Source organism: Nelumbo nucifera, chromosome 3, assembly GCF_055504915.1.
Source record: "Nelumbo nucifera cultivar China Antique chromosome 3, China Antique-T2T, whole genome shotgun sequence".
NCBI classification, from domain to species: Eukaryota; Viridiplantae; Streptophyta; class Magnoliopsida; order Proteales; family Nelumbonaceae; genus Nelumbo; species Nelumbo nucifera.
Window position 1 is genome coordinate 6,709,375 of NC_142651.1, and position 17,857 is coordinate 6,727,231.

General features: G+C 38.4%; 1 protein-coding gene across 5 annotated transcripts; it reads left to right on the forward strand.

Moving 5' to 3' along the window:
• The first annotated feature begins 944 nt into the window (after nt 1-944).
• LOC104593032 (protein-L-isoaspartate O-methyltransferase-like) lies at nt 945-8,742 on the forward strand. 5 transcript variants are annotated; one of them, XM_088901438.1, is made up of 6 exons: nt 962-1,248; nt 1,384-1,601; nt 1,933-2,058; nt 2,416-2,686; nt 7,357-7,521; nt 8,204-8,742. In XM_088901438.1, the coding sequence occupies exons 2-6, from the start codon at nt 1,596-1,598 to the stop codon at nt 8,452-8,454; spliced, it is 819 nt and encodes a 272-aa protein (XP_088757564.1). In that variant the 5' UTR covers nt 962-1,248; nt 1,384-1,595; the 3' UTR covers nt 8,455-8,742. The 5 variants fall into 5 exon arrangements, with proteins under 5 accessions (XP_088757565.1, XP_088757564.1, XP_010250971.1 ...); XM_010252669.3 differs by having other exon boundaries at nt 962-1,242; nt 1,375-1,601; XM_010252668.3 differs by having other exon boundaries at nt 962-1,242.
• The last annotated feature ends 9,115 nt before the right edge of the window (nt 8,743-17,857 follow it).

Genomic DNA, 17,857 nt, shown 5'->3' on the forward strand with positions numbered 1-17,857 from the left:
CCAAATAGGAAAACCTCTCACAATATCCTCGTTGGATCTACTAGCTTAGGCCCATCATCGATCCATTTAAATTGAGCGTGTAACTGTGTAATGGAGGATCCACAATTGGTCCAAGTTTAATCTATATTTTCATCAACTAATTTATAGAGGATCCATCCTAAAATATGTAAGTTCGATGATGATCCAAATTAGCGAAATACGGGACTATAGGGAAAAAAAAAGAAGAAGCTAAATATAGGTATCAAAGCAGGATGAATCTCTGTCTGAACTGAACTGAACTGAACTGTAGTTGCTTGGATTGGATTGGACCAGTTCAGATTTAATGGTCCAAAGTACTTATTGGATTGGATCTAATTCATCCATAATGGATTTATATTAGATTGGATTGGATTGAACCAATATCTATTGTATCCCGATAGGCGATTATTAATCGAAACTAATTTCTATAATTATCTATGTTATAACAACTTAAAACTTCATTTTTAGTAATACAACCTTAATAAAAATAACAGTAAATTAGTAAATTATCTATATGTCAAATTTCCAATAAATCAAATGTTTTTAACAAAAAATATTTTATATATTATTTATGTACTTTTACAAAAAATATAAAATAAAAGTAAGAAGCAGAACCGGCGCAATTATTAATCGGGCCAAAATTACAGAATGAGAACAGATATAATTGATTTGATCAGCGTAGAACCGACCAATTGACAGCTCAGACCAGACTCAAAATCTTGAGAGAGAATCTGATAGCATTGTTCATTTATTTGTTATATCATCCTAAATCAAATAATGGAGTGACACTTGTAACTTGTAAGAAAATCGGATTCGGTGTTCACAAAATTATACTCACACCATATTGATATTCATAGCTATTTGTAACTGTGCATAAATGCATTAAAAATATCTCTAATGAATAAAAACATTAATATTCTAGGACTGAATCCAATATCACTTGTATCCGTAAGAGGGGGGAATGGCAAGAGAAAAATATTGAGATGATCCGTGGGCGTCTTGACGTGAGGCCAGGACAAGCATCGTTCTCGTTTCAGCACGTGTGATGTGTAAAATGGGCGAAATAGCGGCATACTCTCCGGTATGTATGTGTTCGGTTTAAAGTTAAACCGTGCTACGATGCTAGTCGACGGGCTGATGAAGCCGGACTGAGTCGACTGACAGCCGGAAGAAGAAAAGAAAAGGAGAATCTGCGAAAAGACAATTTCTAGGACGCGATAACTCGTAAGGGCATGATTATGACATCGGTTCGGAAGAACTTTGAATCTTTCAGAATCCCTGAATTTGAATTTTGATGAATACCAGTTTGATCGGTTGCCACATATGATACCGGTTGATCACTTGATTGGTCATTAGTTTTTTCAGGTATCATGCCGTTTTTCTCTTCTCTGTAGCGTATGGTTGCCGCTACTCTGCGCCTCCCTCTGCTTTTGCGAAAATAGTCGCCTAATCAGTAGCCTTCACCTTCGTTACTCTCTCCTTGTCGGCGCTCTCCCTGCTTACACGAAAACTCCCTCCCCTTCTGTCAACCGAACCCTAGGCTCTTGCTCTTCACGGACGATTCTCTTTTCTTCATAATGGAGGTATATATGTTGCTCATTTCTCTCCTAATCATTTCTTTTTGTTTTTCATCCAATTTGATTCTGAGGTATGTTGATTGAACCTGCATTGTATTTTTTTTTTGTTTGTTTGTTTCGATTTACAAGATTTATGAATGGAGGCTTAAAGAAGTGTATTGGATTTGTTATTCCAATTTATCTTTTTTCTTTGATTTTTTTCTTTTTTTTATTTTTTAGAGAAAGATGAGCTTGACCTTCAATGGCTGAGAACTCGTCGCATGTTTGTTACTGATTTTTGTGCGAAGATTAGTAGAGAAAGTATGCTTGATTAAAGCAGCTAATGCGTAATTTTCAGGAAACCTCCCACTTTTTTACAAGACCGATTCTGCTATTTGTTTTTCATTTCATTTTGGTGAGCTCTATAAGTGAAAGTGATTATGGCCTCGAACGAGGAGGGAAAGAGGGAGCGATATGTGCCGAGGTACTGGTTCTTCTTCATCCTGCTTCCAGTCTTGCTGTGGTTCTTTCCAAAGGAAGCTGTTTCAGTCGGAAGATGGCACACCCCTGTCCCCGTTGAAGTTTACTCATGCTTATAGAACGAAATGAACATATCTCATTAGTTTTGGTGCTACTTGCATCGATTTCATTGTTGCCCATCACTCACCCAGTGGAAACCTTCTTTGCCTGCCTTCTATCTTTTCCTTCCTTAGTGTACTTCTTACTTGCATCAAACTCTCTCTGTAGGCTAATCTTTTCATTTGTGCACATGTGCTTTTTAGTTATTTATTGCCTTGTTAAGCCTCGCATTTAATGAAGTCATTCTATGATAACTTGACAGCGATTGTGGACCAGTGGCGGGACCGAACAGAACAAAGCATTGGTAGAGCAGTTGCAGCACTATGGAGTAATTAGATCAACCAAGGTAGCCGAAGTGATGGAGAAAATTGATAGGGGATCATTTGTACCTGATGGGAACCCTCCTTATGTCGACAGCCCCATGCAGATCGGTTACAACGCCACTATATCTGCTCCCCATATGCATGCTACATGCCTTGAACTCTTGAAGGAGAATTTGCAGCCGGGCATGCATGTATTAGATGTTGGTTCAGGTATTCTTCTTTCTTCATGTCTTACTTCCTACCTTGTTATGCAAGATTTGGTGTATCAAGTTTCCATTTTGATCTGCCTCACGGAGAAGTAGGTACAAGTTGCTTCTATTTACTTTGTCTGAATCATTGTAGACTGATCATTATAAGATATCAAGTAGTAAAAATTAATACGTTTGTTTACACCTTTCAAAAACCATTATAGGACAAGCTTTGGGATGGTACCAAAACATTGAGTATGGATTCCTTCAAAGTAAAGTTTTCAGTCATGTAGAAAGACGTTGATCTATGTATTATTTCTCAAATGTTTACGAATAAGAAATTTTGTGGAAGGAAAAAGAGGTACAAGTTGCTTCTATTTACTTTGTCTGAATCATTGTAGACTGATCATTATAAGATATCAAGTAGTAAAAGTTAATACGTTTGTTTACACCTTTCAAAAACCATTATAGGACAAGCTTTGGGATGGTACCAAAACATTGAGTATGGATTCCTTCAAAGTAAAGTTTTCCGTCATGTAGAAAGACATTGATCTATGTATTATTTCTCAAATGTTTACGAATAAGAAATTTTGTGGAAGGAAAAAGAGGGAACATTAAAATCATGTTTACTTTTACTGATTTTGAGGTCCCATTTGGATTTTAATAAATTTGTCCCAGAATCCCTGTTAGCTTCCTATTGCAATAGTATTAAGAGCCCCCCACCCACCCACCCACAATCCTTTCTTTATACCTTTGGTTATGGGAATTGAACTTGGTTGTCTTCTAGAATTTGTGTGATTAAGGGATAACTTGCAGTGTTGGAAGCATTAAAAAGTTGCAATTTGATTAGTTGATTTGCCTAGAAAATTTCTGACAATAGTTAAATGGATAGAGGTTGTTAGTTTAAATGTCCTTTGGGGAAAGAAATGCTATTTCTATGAAATTGAATTGTGTAATTGTCTATCCAGATCTCATTCTTAATCACCAAAGTATTCAGTTTATTGAAAAAGGGCCTTCTACTTTATTTTATTCAAGCAATTAACCTTTGGCCTTGCTTGCTCATTAGCATTTCTTTTTGTGCATTTCTTGTCCTCTATTTAATTTATTTGGAAATATAATTTTTATAGTTTTATGAAACTACCTTAAGATGCAACTTTTCCATGTTATTCCATGCATACAAAGATTAATCATTAATGTTTGAACCAGTTAGTAGAAATTCTATATTGAATATTCGGAAGTGATTATCATGAGTAAATAAGATGCATGTCTCTTCCAGGAAGCAAAAATTGATGAAAAAAACTAAAAACAAAAATAAAACTAGATATATATGACTATTTTCTGAATTCCAAACCAGCAGTGATTAGCATTTGGTAGTACATTTCCAAGATGACACTTATCCCCTTGTCTACTACAAATGGAATCCCAAGCTCTTAGTTGTTGATGAGGGTGGATTTAGCCCTCCAATAACCTCATCACACATGGCATCCCGAAACAGCTGGATGACACCCAGATGCCACCTAAGCGATGATTTGGAGTCCTAGATCGTAGTTCGTCTTCGCCCCGACCTGGCGACCTACCTTTATCGTTGACCTGGTGACCTCGACCACAACTTAGGTCGGCTTGCAACACCTTATCCAGGGCTGACCTGTAGCACATCGTCACTGGCCGAAGTGACCTCGACGCGAGGCACGACCTCTCTCGAGGGTTTGCCGGCCTAACTGAGGACCAGGCGGTGATCTACGAGATGTGCTCGCCTACAAATTCGGCATGCATACCCTGACACTCCCAGGTTTCTTTGAAGTTGGCCCACGTACCGAATGTTCCGGAGGATGGTCAACGTGCATAGTAGTTACCTCTGAGGATTTTGGACCGGTAAGGCACGACCTCCCGGAAATCTCAGATGCGGTACGCGAAGCCTACACCAAACAATGCCTATATAAAGGCACCAACCGCAATGACACAGGGTACGCGCGATTATTTGCTCACTAGCTTACTAGCATACACTTTTAGCTCACACAACCCAGTACTGACTTAAGCATCGGAGCGACTTTGCTGGGCTAGCCACCCCGGGTTCTCTGATCCTCTGTCCTGCAACTTGGTCCATCTCGCTACACGACTAATGTCCAGGTCATCTTCCAGCTAGGAGCTTCCAGATCGCGCATCATCTTGCCTTTTAAAAATTTAAGTTTTTGCTCTCAAATTTTCATTTTTTATGAACTAAAAAAAGCATTTTTGAGCAGCACCAACATCCAGAACGAATATCAATTACTGGGGTGAAGAGCATCTGTGATGAACCTTGAGAACTCCCCAGTGACACTCAGACAAATTCAGGCCGAACCCAGCATTCTCAATGCCCCAGATAAATATACCGCTACCGCATGTGAACGCCCCTCTCCCCACGATACAGCTATCTGCAGCTCCCGTCGGGATTGAAGCGTGGAAATTCTATGAGATGAAGCATGAATTTCCATATCTGAGCATGGGAGAAGCTTGATGTAGATAGCAGCAAAACAACCTCAACTCATCCTCAATAGCAATCAGGCAGGACAAGGCCTCATCAGCCCCGTTTCGCGAGGTCGCCTCTACAAGTCAAGCTCTTCGTGGCTCCCGCAGGAGCCGGTGGCCAACGGACTGCATGGACGCCCTTGCAGGTCGAGCCTTCCAAGGTTCCCGTGCGAGCTGGTGACCTAAAGTCAGTAATGCTGCGCCCGCAGGTCGAGCTTCCAGTGACTTCTTGTAGGAGTGGATGACCGGCGTCACTATGAGGCTGATGCAGTGAAGCCGTGGCCCCAAATTGCCGACTCATGCCGACAACAACTTTATGTATCAACAGCCCTCACAAGGGGGGCCAGAACATGTACGTTGTGGTCTCGCAAGCACTCACCCAGGAAGATAATCCCACGGGATGACATAGAAACAACCATTTGAGAAGTTACTACAGAATGACCACCCGCTTAGGCGGAGAGGTCAGGCCGCACATCGGCTAAATAATATTATGGGGAGTGGACTATGAGTCGCTCCCAAAGCCCAAGGGCCACGACGTCGAACAAATAGTGACCTCGACGCTAAACATGAATAAGACCCAGTCGCCTCTTCGGCACGGACGGAATAAAAAAGCAGTTTGCGTTTAGCCCCATCGGTGTGCAGACAGGTCGGGTACATACTGTTCCACCTTAGCCTCATCGGTGTGTAGAAGAAGAAAGAGAAAAAGAAGGACAAAAAAAGAAACAAAGGAAGGAAGACTAATTCAGCACAAGAAAGAGAAACAAAGGAAAGACTAGACCATGACAGACACAAACTTGGCTGATCTCTTCACAGTAGACCTCCACCTCGGTTTTAGGCTCCGCATCGAATTCACTAGCTACTCTTTTGAGAACCAGTTTGAGGGACATTGCGTCGAAGTCTACCTAGGTGGAGAAACCTGATAAAGCAGTCACACAGAACCCCTTCTTGAGGACGGCATGATGAGCTTTGCTCTTGAAGTACTTAGTCGGATTGCAGAACCCCTTGATGGTCACACCCCTAATAAGGTAGATGTCCAAGGGGTACCTGTTCCACCTCTCCTCGAGCGGATGAATTTGCTCTTGCGCCCCGATAATCAAGACTGCGAGGTCTTGCATAAGGCTGCAAACACTTGGACTCTTCCGACTTGAGGAGCAAATTGGATTGAAGCCAACGACTACGAGCTCATCAAACAGTCATTCCGGGCCAAAGGAACAATCTACTCCCTTCGCCGAGTTTCCCTCAGCTCGGGAGTGGGGGGCAATTGATGAGGGAGGATTTGGCCCTCCAATAACCTCATGACACATGGCATCCCGAAACAGTTGGACGACGCCCAGATGCCACCTAAGCGATGATTTGGAGTCCCAGATCGTAGTTTGTCTTCGCCCCGACCTGGCGACCTGCCTTTATTGCTGACTTGGCGACATCGACCAAAACTTAGGTTGGCTTGTAGCACCTCGTCCAGGGCCGACCTGCAGCACCTCGTCACCGGCTGAAGTGACCTCGAAGTGAGGCACGACCTCTCTCGAGGGCTTGCCAACCTAACTGAGGACCAGGTGGTGACCTGCGAGATGTGCTCGCCGACAAATTCGGCATGCATACCCCGACACTCCCAGGTTTCTCTAAAGTTGGCCCACGTACCGAATGTTCTGGAGGATGATCAACGTGCATAGCAATTACCTCCGAGGATTTTGGACCGGTAAGGCACAACCTCCCGGAAATCTCAGATGCGGTGCGCGAAGCCTACACCAAACAATGCCTATATAAAGGCACCAACCGCAATGACACAGGGTACGCGCGATTATTTGCTCACTAGCTTACTAGCATACAAACTTTTAGCTTGCACAACCCAGTACTGACTTAAGCATCGGAGCAACCTTGCTAGGCTAGCCACCCCGGGTTCTCTGATCCTCTGTCCTGCAGCTTGGTCCATTTCGCTACACGACTAAGGTCCAGGTCATCTTCCAGCTAGGAGCTTCCAGATCGTGTATCATCAGTTGTGACCCATCAAAGTGTTATTTTCTAAGTTAATTCCTGTCTCAATCTGCTGTGCTGCATTCACTTTCGGCTTGTAATACTTAGTAGGGCATATTGATAATTCATGGTCATCATATCTATCATCAGGTACCCTTATGAGGATAGCTACACTATTGTTTTGTTGTGTTTTTTCTGACTGTGATTTGTATGTAGGGACGGGCTATTTGACAGCATGTTTTGCATTGATGGTTGGACCACAAGGTCGTGTAGTTGGTATAGAACACATTCCTGAGTTGGGAGCATCTTCCATTGAGAACATCCAAAAGACCCCAGCAGCTTCATTGTTGAAAGAGGGTTCACTCTCTATACATGTGGGAGGTATGATCAGCAAACCTTATGTCTCTATAAATCGTGTTGTGTTCAATATGAATAAGTGGATCTTTAGAGATCCTGCTACAGAAGAATGGTTATAGACTGCTGTCACTAAACATTATAAAGAGAAGGCCTTTAGGTCCATTATGTGATGTCCCACTATGTAAGTTGATTGTTTCTCTTATTGAGATGATCATGATCGTCATCTGATTGTACAGAAAAGTTTGATTGGTTTTGAGGTACAGACTAAACATTACCAAACATTTTAGGAGAGGTCTCCTGTTTCATTCTGTGTTTGTTTCATGACTTTTTCGTCTTTTGGGTGGTAATCTTTTCCATCCACAAGTTCCTTGGTGGTAATGTTGCTGATTGTAGATGCTGCTGTGCTGGCTATGTTTGGAAACTCTCCTCATCAGTGCCTACTAACATGAATATCTGGCTGCACATAAAATGAAGAAATACACAATAAGCAGTATGGTGGTGGCCATCATTTATTGGCTTATCCGAAAGTCCAGCGCAGATGACATGTTGCAGAAAACCAAAATCATTGAGTTCATTAAGAACATTACAATTTGTCTGCAACCAATATGAAAAGGGACTTTTCATGATTCTAACTGCTAATAAGACAAAACTTTTGTTGTGATATATGTCAATAAGAATCTTATGGTGAACAATTGAATGGTCACAGATGGGAGGCTAGGTTGGCCAGAGTCTTCACCCTATGATGCTATCCATGTCGGAGCGGCAGCAACAGAAATACCCCAACCACTTATAGACCAGCTAAAGCCTGGAGGCAGAATGGTAATTCCTGTTGGGAACATTTTCCAGGATTTGGAGGTAGTAGACAAGAATCTGGATGGTTCCATTAGCATCCATAGTGAAACTTCTGTCCGTTATGTTCCACTGACAAGTCGGGATGCCCAGTTACGAGGTTATTGATGGAGGCAACTTATTTGTTACATGGTGACATGCAGTTCTAAATGATGTCTTCTTATGGTGACTTCAGTATTGCTGAGATTTCAGTAGCCTTTGTATAGTTAAGGATGTCTTAAACTGGAACCATTTCTTACCTTGGAGAATTGGTATGCATGTTCTCCTTGTGCTTATCCTGTTTAACTTCTCTTGGCAAAAAGGAAGACATTCCTATATGCATCTATTTGGGCAATTGGGCCCAGAGGCCCAAAAATACTGTGTAAGTTCATTGATTGTAATTTCCTATATTCACCATCTCCTGTGCAGTGTTGAAAATCATCACTGAAGTCTTTGTAATTTAAGACAGTTTAAAACTTTGACCAGGGAACCTGTGACATACCGTATACCCAGTTGAGAAGATTATTTTGATGGATTTGATCAGTTATCTATATTAGCTCTGAGTCCTCTAATGACCAAACAGTGAGGACTGAGGAGAGGACCCTCTGCAGCCTCATACATTGCCAACTCATTTAAGGCGGTATTCATCAAAATCTTCTACTGGCGCGGCAATGGGGCAAAGTTGGAACGGTATGTCTATGATACCGTTCTGGACTTACGGTGGCGGTTATGACCACCTTTAAAAGTTAATGGATATCTTGCTGTCAAAACCCAAGTTTCCCAATCCAAACCTAACCAAAATTATATTTAACTCCATTAGGAGCATGGATTTACTTGCTGGATCCGTTTGGTTTGCAGTTGGAAATGGAATCGGTATTGGAATGGTGTATTCCCTTATATATTTCAATATTTGGCTCAGACAGGAATTGGAATCATCTGGCATGGAATTTCATTTTCAAGGGAGGGGGAGGGGGAGGGAATGGTCATTTTCTCAAGTTGGGGAATGCTATTCTACCAGGAATTGGAATGGGATTCAGATTCCACCCAACCAAACAGTTTGGCTCTATCCGATTCCAATTTCAGACCCCTATTCCCACGAACCAAATAGGTCCTTGGTATTATTTGATAGAAATGATTAAAACAATAAGAGGATGCCTTTACCAATTCAAACTTGCAAATTCCTGAAAACCGTGAATTGCAACTGGGTGAGCCATCTCATTCTCACATCTCCTCTTGAATTTGAATGTTGCACAATCCATATTGGAGGCAAAACGGGGAAAACCCTTCACCTCACGAATAAGAACAAGTTGGCTTCCTACGAGACCTTAAAACTTGCAGCTAGATAATGCTAGTGGTGATCATGGGCCCGGCCAAGGCTTAGTTTAGCACCAGTGATCAGTGATTTAACCTAGGCTAAGGCCCAGCCCGATCTGTACCCTAAGATTAAATTGTGGGCTTTTGGGCCTAATGGAGTAATGAATTTGGACCCCATAGTATTTAATAACAAAAATTTAGTTATTTAAGTTTTTTAAAATTAGTCCAAATTAAATTAGGCTAGTTTATTGGGCCTATGGCACAAAAAATAAGACATGAACCCTATTTAATTCCTAGACTAATGTGGGACATGAAACAATACTAAAACATCATATTGACATATATAAAATATCAATAGTTGGAGTTGGTGACAAGTTGAATCTTAATGCCTCTTTTGTTTTGTTGGCGTTTTAATTTCTCTGTCTACTTTTTGTAGAAACTTGAAAAATAAAGGTTGCGTCATGGTAAAGATTTTGAGGCAGATCCATTAAACGAAGGTTCATTCAAATACCATTTTTTAAATTCTGAGCAGAAACTTCCTAGAATTCAAGTTCCCTGTGAAACAAACACCGGAGAAGTTGTAACTTGTAAGCTGCTATACATTTCTACCGTCTCCGCTGGGCAACAGTCGCAAAGTGGAATTCAAATTCAATTGTATCTTGCGGAGTGCGGAACCGCTGTGTTTTACATGCATCAAAGTCATTTAAACTTTGTGGAAACTTGCAGCTTATGTGGTTATCAACTTATCATTGATTAGCTCAATCAAATAGGGAAAATTTACTCAGGCACCATTTGACAGCAAAATCTTCACTCAGATTATGGATGAGACTTTTTCTTCAAATTCAAACACCGTCTCCTACCCCTGTCTCTGGTATTTAATAAGGATAACGCGTTAGTTGGTAGATGTCTTTCTTAATTAGGAGTCTGAAGGATTATAGTTTTAGTCTCGAGAATTGGGTGGTATTCCCGTGAGGGAGAGAAGGGGGTTCATTCCCACTTCTGGAAGATTATGATCCATATAATTTTGATGAAATTGTGTTTTTTTAAGCAAAGGAGCAGCTTCATTCCAGACTATCACTGTACATGAGTATGGGTTTGTGAGTTGTAGGATATAATTACTTGGCTTTCACAAGCAAAAAAGAAATCGTTAGCCTTATAAATTAATCCCAGTGTAGTTGCTCTTTGCAGAAGTTGGGCTCCATTCTGTTATTGAGGAGATCTATAAGCTGCTTAGAGTCAGATAAGACTACTATGCATTTGATGTTTAATTTATGAAATTAGACTATAGAAAATCGTTTCAATTTGCAGTTGGTTGACATTTAATCAGTTAGTTGACGTTTGAAGATTGGGAGAAAGAGAAACCAAATGCAGTTTTCTGATTCGGTAATGCAGTTGGTTGACATTTAATCAGTTAGTTGACGTTTGAAGATTAGGAGAAAGAGAAGCCAAATGCAGTTTTCTGATTCGGTAAAGATGTTGTTTGATGATTTATTTCTAACTGCAAAAGCATCTACAAGGTTATGGCTCTGGAGGGAGGAATCTTTTTATATAAATTTATTGTAACACCTCTCATCTCAAATTAGATGGTGGGACTCTTCCCTTGTGCTTCACCTTTTATCAGTGGATTACTCCTATTAAGATAATAATAATAAATCAATGAAGCTATGAGGCACATGGAGGGCTTAGCTAGTAATAACCAATCTTAAATGATGGCAGTCTGTTCATGGTGTTCTTGAGACCAGAAGCCCAAAATGGCACTGTGACTGACGCCTTAGCCTTTTTTTTTTCTTCCTTTTTTTTTATTTAAACACCCAAATCACAGAGGGGATTTATATTGTGATGAAGCATGTTCATGTGAGATGCTTACACAATTGTGGAGTGATGACAATCAAAAGTGGTCCATCAAAAAATTAAATGAAAGAACATTCAATTATCAATCCTGAGGATTTTTCTTAACAACCTATATTCCCCATGTGGGTGGAAAGCTGGATGCCCTTTTAAGTTTTCTAACCATAACTTTAGACTTCTTGGAGAGAAATTAAATATCAAAATTCAAGCAGCTTGGTAAAAAAAAAATGATTGTACGGCGAAAATAGCAATAGTTTGGCCAAACGTCTCTCAATTATACATCTTCATGCTGGGCCATATTGTTCTTTGTCAAGTTTGGACATGATTTATTTTAGGCATGTGGGCTCAAATTTCATTACCAGTTTTCAAACCCCTTTCTTCTTTCAATTTATTCACCTTTTTCCATCTAACCAAATGATCCTTCTTTTTTCCCCTAGCTCTCATAGAAAATCCCACATGATTTTTTCAATTTTCCTCATATATATATATATATATATCCTCTTTTCTCAAGTCATAATGAGATCTTTTGGTATTTTTAAGTTTTGAGATCGTTTAATATAAATAAATCAATTGGTTTTGTTGTTGAATAAAAAAATTCTTTTTACCCAATTTCTAGGCCAAATTTCAGGCTTTGTACGAGGGCTGGGCTCAGGCTCAGGCTCAGGCCTGAACATGTTCTATTAATATAGAAGTAAAACCAGGCCCAAGAAGATACATATTTATTAGGAAATCTTTTGGTTTATTCACTGGATGTGCCCCTTTAATTTAAAAAAAGAAATGAAACTTGCTCTGTTCAGAACTCATAAGCATGAAGCTTATATATTATAGTCTATGGTAAGGAACATGATGGTTCAACCTCAAAACCACTAAAATTGAATGGATTAACAAGATTCTAGTGAATCTAGACAAATCTAGGAAAAGGGGAAGAGCACAACCTCGAAGCAGAATCTAACTTCCAAGAAGACAGTCCATTGAAACTTGAAGCTCTGTGACCTTTATTAGCTATCCAATAATCCAATCCGCTGCTTGATTTCCTTCTCTATGAATGTGGTTATATAAAATGTTTATATTTGCCTCTATGAATATAGTTATATAAAATGTTCTCCATGAAACAGCATTCCCATTCAACAAAATGTTTATATTTGCCTCTGACCCAGCCCAACCCCTGTCTACTCACAATTAGTGCTTAATATACACTTGCCTTATTAAGCTAAAAAAATTATTACTTTTTATTAATGTTTAAATTGCTGAAACCTTCATCTGAAGTTTGGTAATTGCAATCACCTCCCATGGACTTTTTGAGATAGTCGACCCCTTTTGTTAAAATCTTTTAACAAGAGGCACAAAAATGTCCAAGATACCCATGCAGTTACTGTCGATGCTGGTTTCTACAGTAAAACAATATAAATTTTATGAACAAAAAAAAATGAGGGTTTAAAGTTGCAATTTTACGTATGAATGGGCAAATTTGAAAAATAAATCAACTTTTAGGAAAGAGATTGGAAGTACTTAGAGTAAGATTGATATGAATAAAAAAAAATTGGAAAATAAACATTTTGGTCAAAAGTAACTATATGGATATCTTGGACATTTCCGTGCCTCTTGTTAGAGGATTCTAACAAAAGGGATCTACTTGCAAATGGGTCAAAAAGTTTAGGAGAGATGATTACCAACTTTAGGGGAGGTTTCAGCAACGGTCAAAAACTTTAAGGCTGTGTTTGAAATCAGTGTAAAACATCATTGGTGTAAAAATACACCAATGTTGTTTTACACTGAACCATGAAAGTGGCCGTTGCTTTTTGAAAATAGCGATAGGTGGAAGAGTGTAAAGTTTTACATCGATAAAATCGATGTAGTTTTTACATCAATTATCGATGTAAAACTTTTGAGCTGATGAGGTTTTACATCAATTATCGACGTAAAACTTCTCTCCATCCAAGCACACACAAAACTGAATCGGAGTGGAGTTTTACGTCAATAATAATTATACCCTCTTTCTAAATGCCTACAAAGCCGAACCGATGTAAATTTTACATCGGTTCTTGATTTACATATGCAGCCTTAGGGTTAAAATTTTTGCTAAAATTAAATAAAAACCTTGACAATTATTTAATAAAAATTATCTAAAATCTTCTTCCTAATTTTTATTTGATAGCTTGAGAGACTGAGAGACTAGGATCTCATCAAATGGTAACAAAATATATAAAACTACTACTCTATTCATCATTCCTAGAATACTCTTTACCACCAACCTACATATGAGGGGTGCATTAAACGGATGGTTATGACCGACTTTTACATCCTTGCAAAATTATTAGACAATCAAATTAATTAAATTTGGCTTTTAGCATTTACCATTGGACAGCCAAATCAACGTGATTACACTGTTTTTTTTTTTTTTTCTTTCTATACTATGCAACACTTGACCCCAAGTCTCTGCTACAATCAACAGGAGACCTTACCAATCAGCCAGTTGGAACCCTAAAAATCAATTTGATTGTTTCTTATCATTAATTCATTCCAATAATATAATGCAATAGTTTGTCTTGGGATAAATAATGGTCAAATCATATTAATTAACGGTCCTACAGATAGTTGGTCTATAATATTAGCTAGTTGTGGAACACCTTTTTGATTGTTGGGGAGAGATGGTTAGCATGTAATAGGGGTATTTTTGCCACATTAGAATAGATAGCATAATATTAAGGGAAAATGACCAATCAACCCAGATCAGAATTTTATAGCCCCAAAGTACAGGGGGGAATGCATCCTGACTGTGAATTGATGCTAAATTCACGGGCAGGAAGTGGTTTATAGGGGGGAGAGGGTTAGTAGGGGGGAGGGCTGGAATTCAGAATTCTGCATCGTGTGTATCCGTATTTATCCGCAATATTAAATGGGTATAGTCATTTTTATCATTTAAAAACTATTTGGTTTGTGATGAGAAGAAAATGTGACAAAAAAAAAAAAATATATATATATATATATATATATATATATATATATATATATATATATATCTATACTATACAAAGAAGATACTTGTTTTAGGTTGAAAAGCTAAATCCAAATACCATACATCATATATGATTAATACTTACTTGCATAAAGCAGAGTACATACTCTTACACTTGTCGACCAAGATCCTTTGCCCACCTTATATGTACCCCCTCAATGCCCTCCCATTCAGGGATGGACTCATGGACACATTTCATCTCACACATTTTACATTTGGCATGGTCAACTCAAATACAAGATTAAATAAAACCAAAATTCCTTTAAAAAGAAAGCAACTATCCCCATCTTCTCCACCACAGTTGAATGTGAACTCAAATACCAATTATTGAAATTGATCCGGTACCACCTATTAACCAGTTGACTGGTTTTGGTTTTTGACCAGTTTGGTTCTTCATTTTTTTTGGTTTTCTATATTTATAACATATATTATAAATAAATATATAAATATATAATATATGTGCATTATATATTTATATTTATTTGTAATATATGTTATAAATATTAAAAAAAGTGAAGAACCAAATCGATCAATTAATCACCAGTTTTTTTCTATGTTAATAAAAAACTGAATCGATCTTTCAGTTTTTTAAAAATACCGAATCAATCGGTTCAGTTAGTCGCATTTTTCAATTTGATTTTCTCAATTCGATTGGGTTTTATCAATTCAGTTGCTCTACCCAAAATAAAGTCACCATTACCATTTAAAAAAAAAGGAAAGATTTAGCAAGTATTGCATTAATTTCCTCACATCTGTTAGTCAATCGATAATAAAATAATAAAATTCCCCATATATAATATATAGAACTAAAACAAGAAAGAGTAAATATTTCAGTTATTCCTCCGATTGAAATGGGCCCTTATTTTTGACTAGAAAACAAGGGAAAAAAATTGAATTGGGCCCTTAGTTCCTAATTGCTCTACTTCTTCGCTAAGTCAAGAGTTCGGATGAAAAAATCAAGAATATTTCCTTATTTTTGACTGGAAGACGAAGAAATCAAGAATATTTCCATTTGAAAGGAATGGGTGACAGAGAGGTAGACTCTAGACTCTTTCCAAATTGAATAATATCATTCATTTCGGATAGCTTCCTTATGGCCTAACTTGGCGAACGCTTTAAATGGCGAAAAAACTGAACCATTTCCTTATCTACATGTTCCATGTTCCATGCATATGCATATGCATGTACGTACGTGGAAAATGGATATATCATCTGCCAAAGAAACCCTCTTAATTATCAATCTTTCCCCTTCTCTAGCTTTAGCTTGGAATCATTACAATTACATCGTCTCATGTTTGTATCTTCTACGCTGAGACTGAGCTCATGATCATATATACAACCCCAGTATTGAGGCAAAATGGCCCTGTTAAAAGAACTTGATTAAGACTGCTGGGTTCACTTAATATCACTAGGGACTAGGGAGGATCGATAATAATATAAGTCTTCCCTGAAATTAATATATATTAATATTTGTCCCACAGTTGTAGAGTTCGTTGATCATGGTTTTCAAAATTGGACCAGATCAGACGATCGGATCGAAAAAATTGAGAACTGGTCATCGGTTTCATTTTTTTTCAAAACCGTTGATTTTGGTCAGCAAATTGCTGAACCGGCCTGTTAATCGATCGAACGGTTTTGATCATTTTTCAAATTTTTTATTTTTTATCAGAACGGGCCAACCATTCGACCCGGTAACCGGACCCCTGACTGGTTTGGTCGCCAGATCGATTTTAAAAACCATAGAATTGATGTCAATTTACAAACGGGTACGAGTGTTATAGGTGAAACTGTTTATAAATTTGAATTGTTATAAGTATGCAGTTGAAATCAGAATTCTGAGGGGGAATGCAGCCTAAAAATCTCTATTTTGTATTACAGTCGCATTGCTTCTAAATTTTTACCAAACACCGTTTCTGACATTCCTGTGTAGAGTCCCATCTCATATTGTGAACTTATACCCCAAAATCCTTTCAAACAGGAATTGAAGTCGAGGCTCATGAAAAGGGGACGGGATCTATTTGGCACATTATAACATGTTCAATTATCTGAGCACTTGATAAATATTCTAACAATTGTTAGAAGTAATTTTTTAACGTTTTACAAAGGTAACTTGGAGGTATTTTATGGGATAGTGTCAAAATTACTTCATAGTACTTATTGAATATGTTTATTGATATTGTTCAATTCGAGGTATTTTGACTCACTAATGTAGTTAGATGATCCTGTTAATTGGATGAAGCTGCACACCGAGATTTGCAACCACCAAAAAAAACCAAAGGCCCAAGGAGTTGCTCTCCAAATAAGCACTCTGATGCTCAAATCAATAAGGTAACAGGCTTAATCAGAATAATCGATGCTAATTCCAAACCGAGGAGATGATGTACTGAATGAATGGAGAGTTATCAAGATGAGGTTATCCGTCGAGATATTCAGAAAGTTCCCCATTCTTCAACTGAATTATCTTCCCTTATCCGTATAAAACACTCCTTTTGATCGTATTCTTCCATCTTCCATCATGCGATTTCAGACGAGATTGCTAACACAATCCAAAGAGAACATCTATAAAATCCGTCACATGGCATCCTCGGCCAGCTCGAATACTATCCAAACACTTACAACGTTGTGCCCACCTAATTCTAATCCATTCTGCATAAAAAGATGGATACCGCTGAAGTCAGAACCCCCGAACGAGACTGACATCCAGTAATCTTATTGTTGCATTCCATTCTTACGCATCATGTTAGTGTTGCCACGGCAAGGCTTGTCAATAGTCTTTATCCAAATGCTGCCCCATCTTCCCATCGAGTCTGAGCGAGCGAGTTGATTACTATAGCTATATTCTATATTATTTTGCTGTTATTATTGTTGTAATAGACCTACAATAATAAACACAACGGTCACCAACTCACCTAATTAAAGTCTTGAATAGGATTTCATTAATTGACATTTTCTCCAAACACATACTCAATCGAATCCCTAAACAATGAACTGAGGAGGAACTGGCTAGCAATTGTCACCGTGTAGAGCTGTTGGACGTTGCACCACGTGCAGTAAGGTTGCACTGTCATGTTGGTAGATGTGGAGCCTGATTATACAATCTATAATAAATACTTGTATAGAAAACAAAACACACATACACAATAGTCTCACTTTTGTTCTTTTATCTTCTTTTTTTTCTTTATTTTTGCACATGTGTTTTTTACCCAAGAACTTATAAAGGTGGATGGAAGCAAGGTTTTTAAAATTGGACCTGTTTTGGGGATCAGTTCCCGGGTTGAACGATCTGACTGTTTAGTTTGAATAGACGATTCATTCTTACTTAAAAAATTAAAAAAAAAAGACCAAAAAATATTG

Excerpts from the sequence above, each read along its gene's own strand:
- LOC104593032 (XM_088901437.1), top strand. Across the intron at positions 2,059-2,415 it reads AGGGAGCGATATGTGCCGAG|CGATTGTGGACCAGTGGCGG; the intron begins GTACTGGTTCTT and ends ATAACTTGACAG. Across the intron at positions 7,522-8,203 it reads ACTCTCTATACATGTGGGAG|ATGGGAGGCTAGGTTGGCCA; the intron begins GTATGATCAGCA and ends GAATGGTCACAG.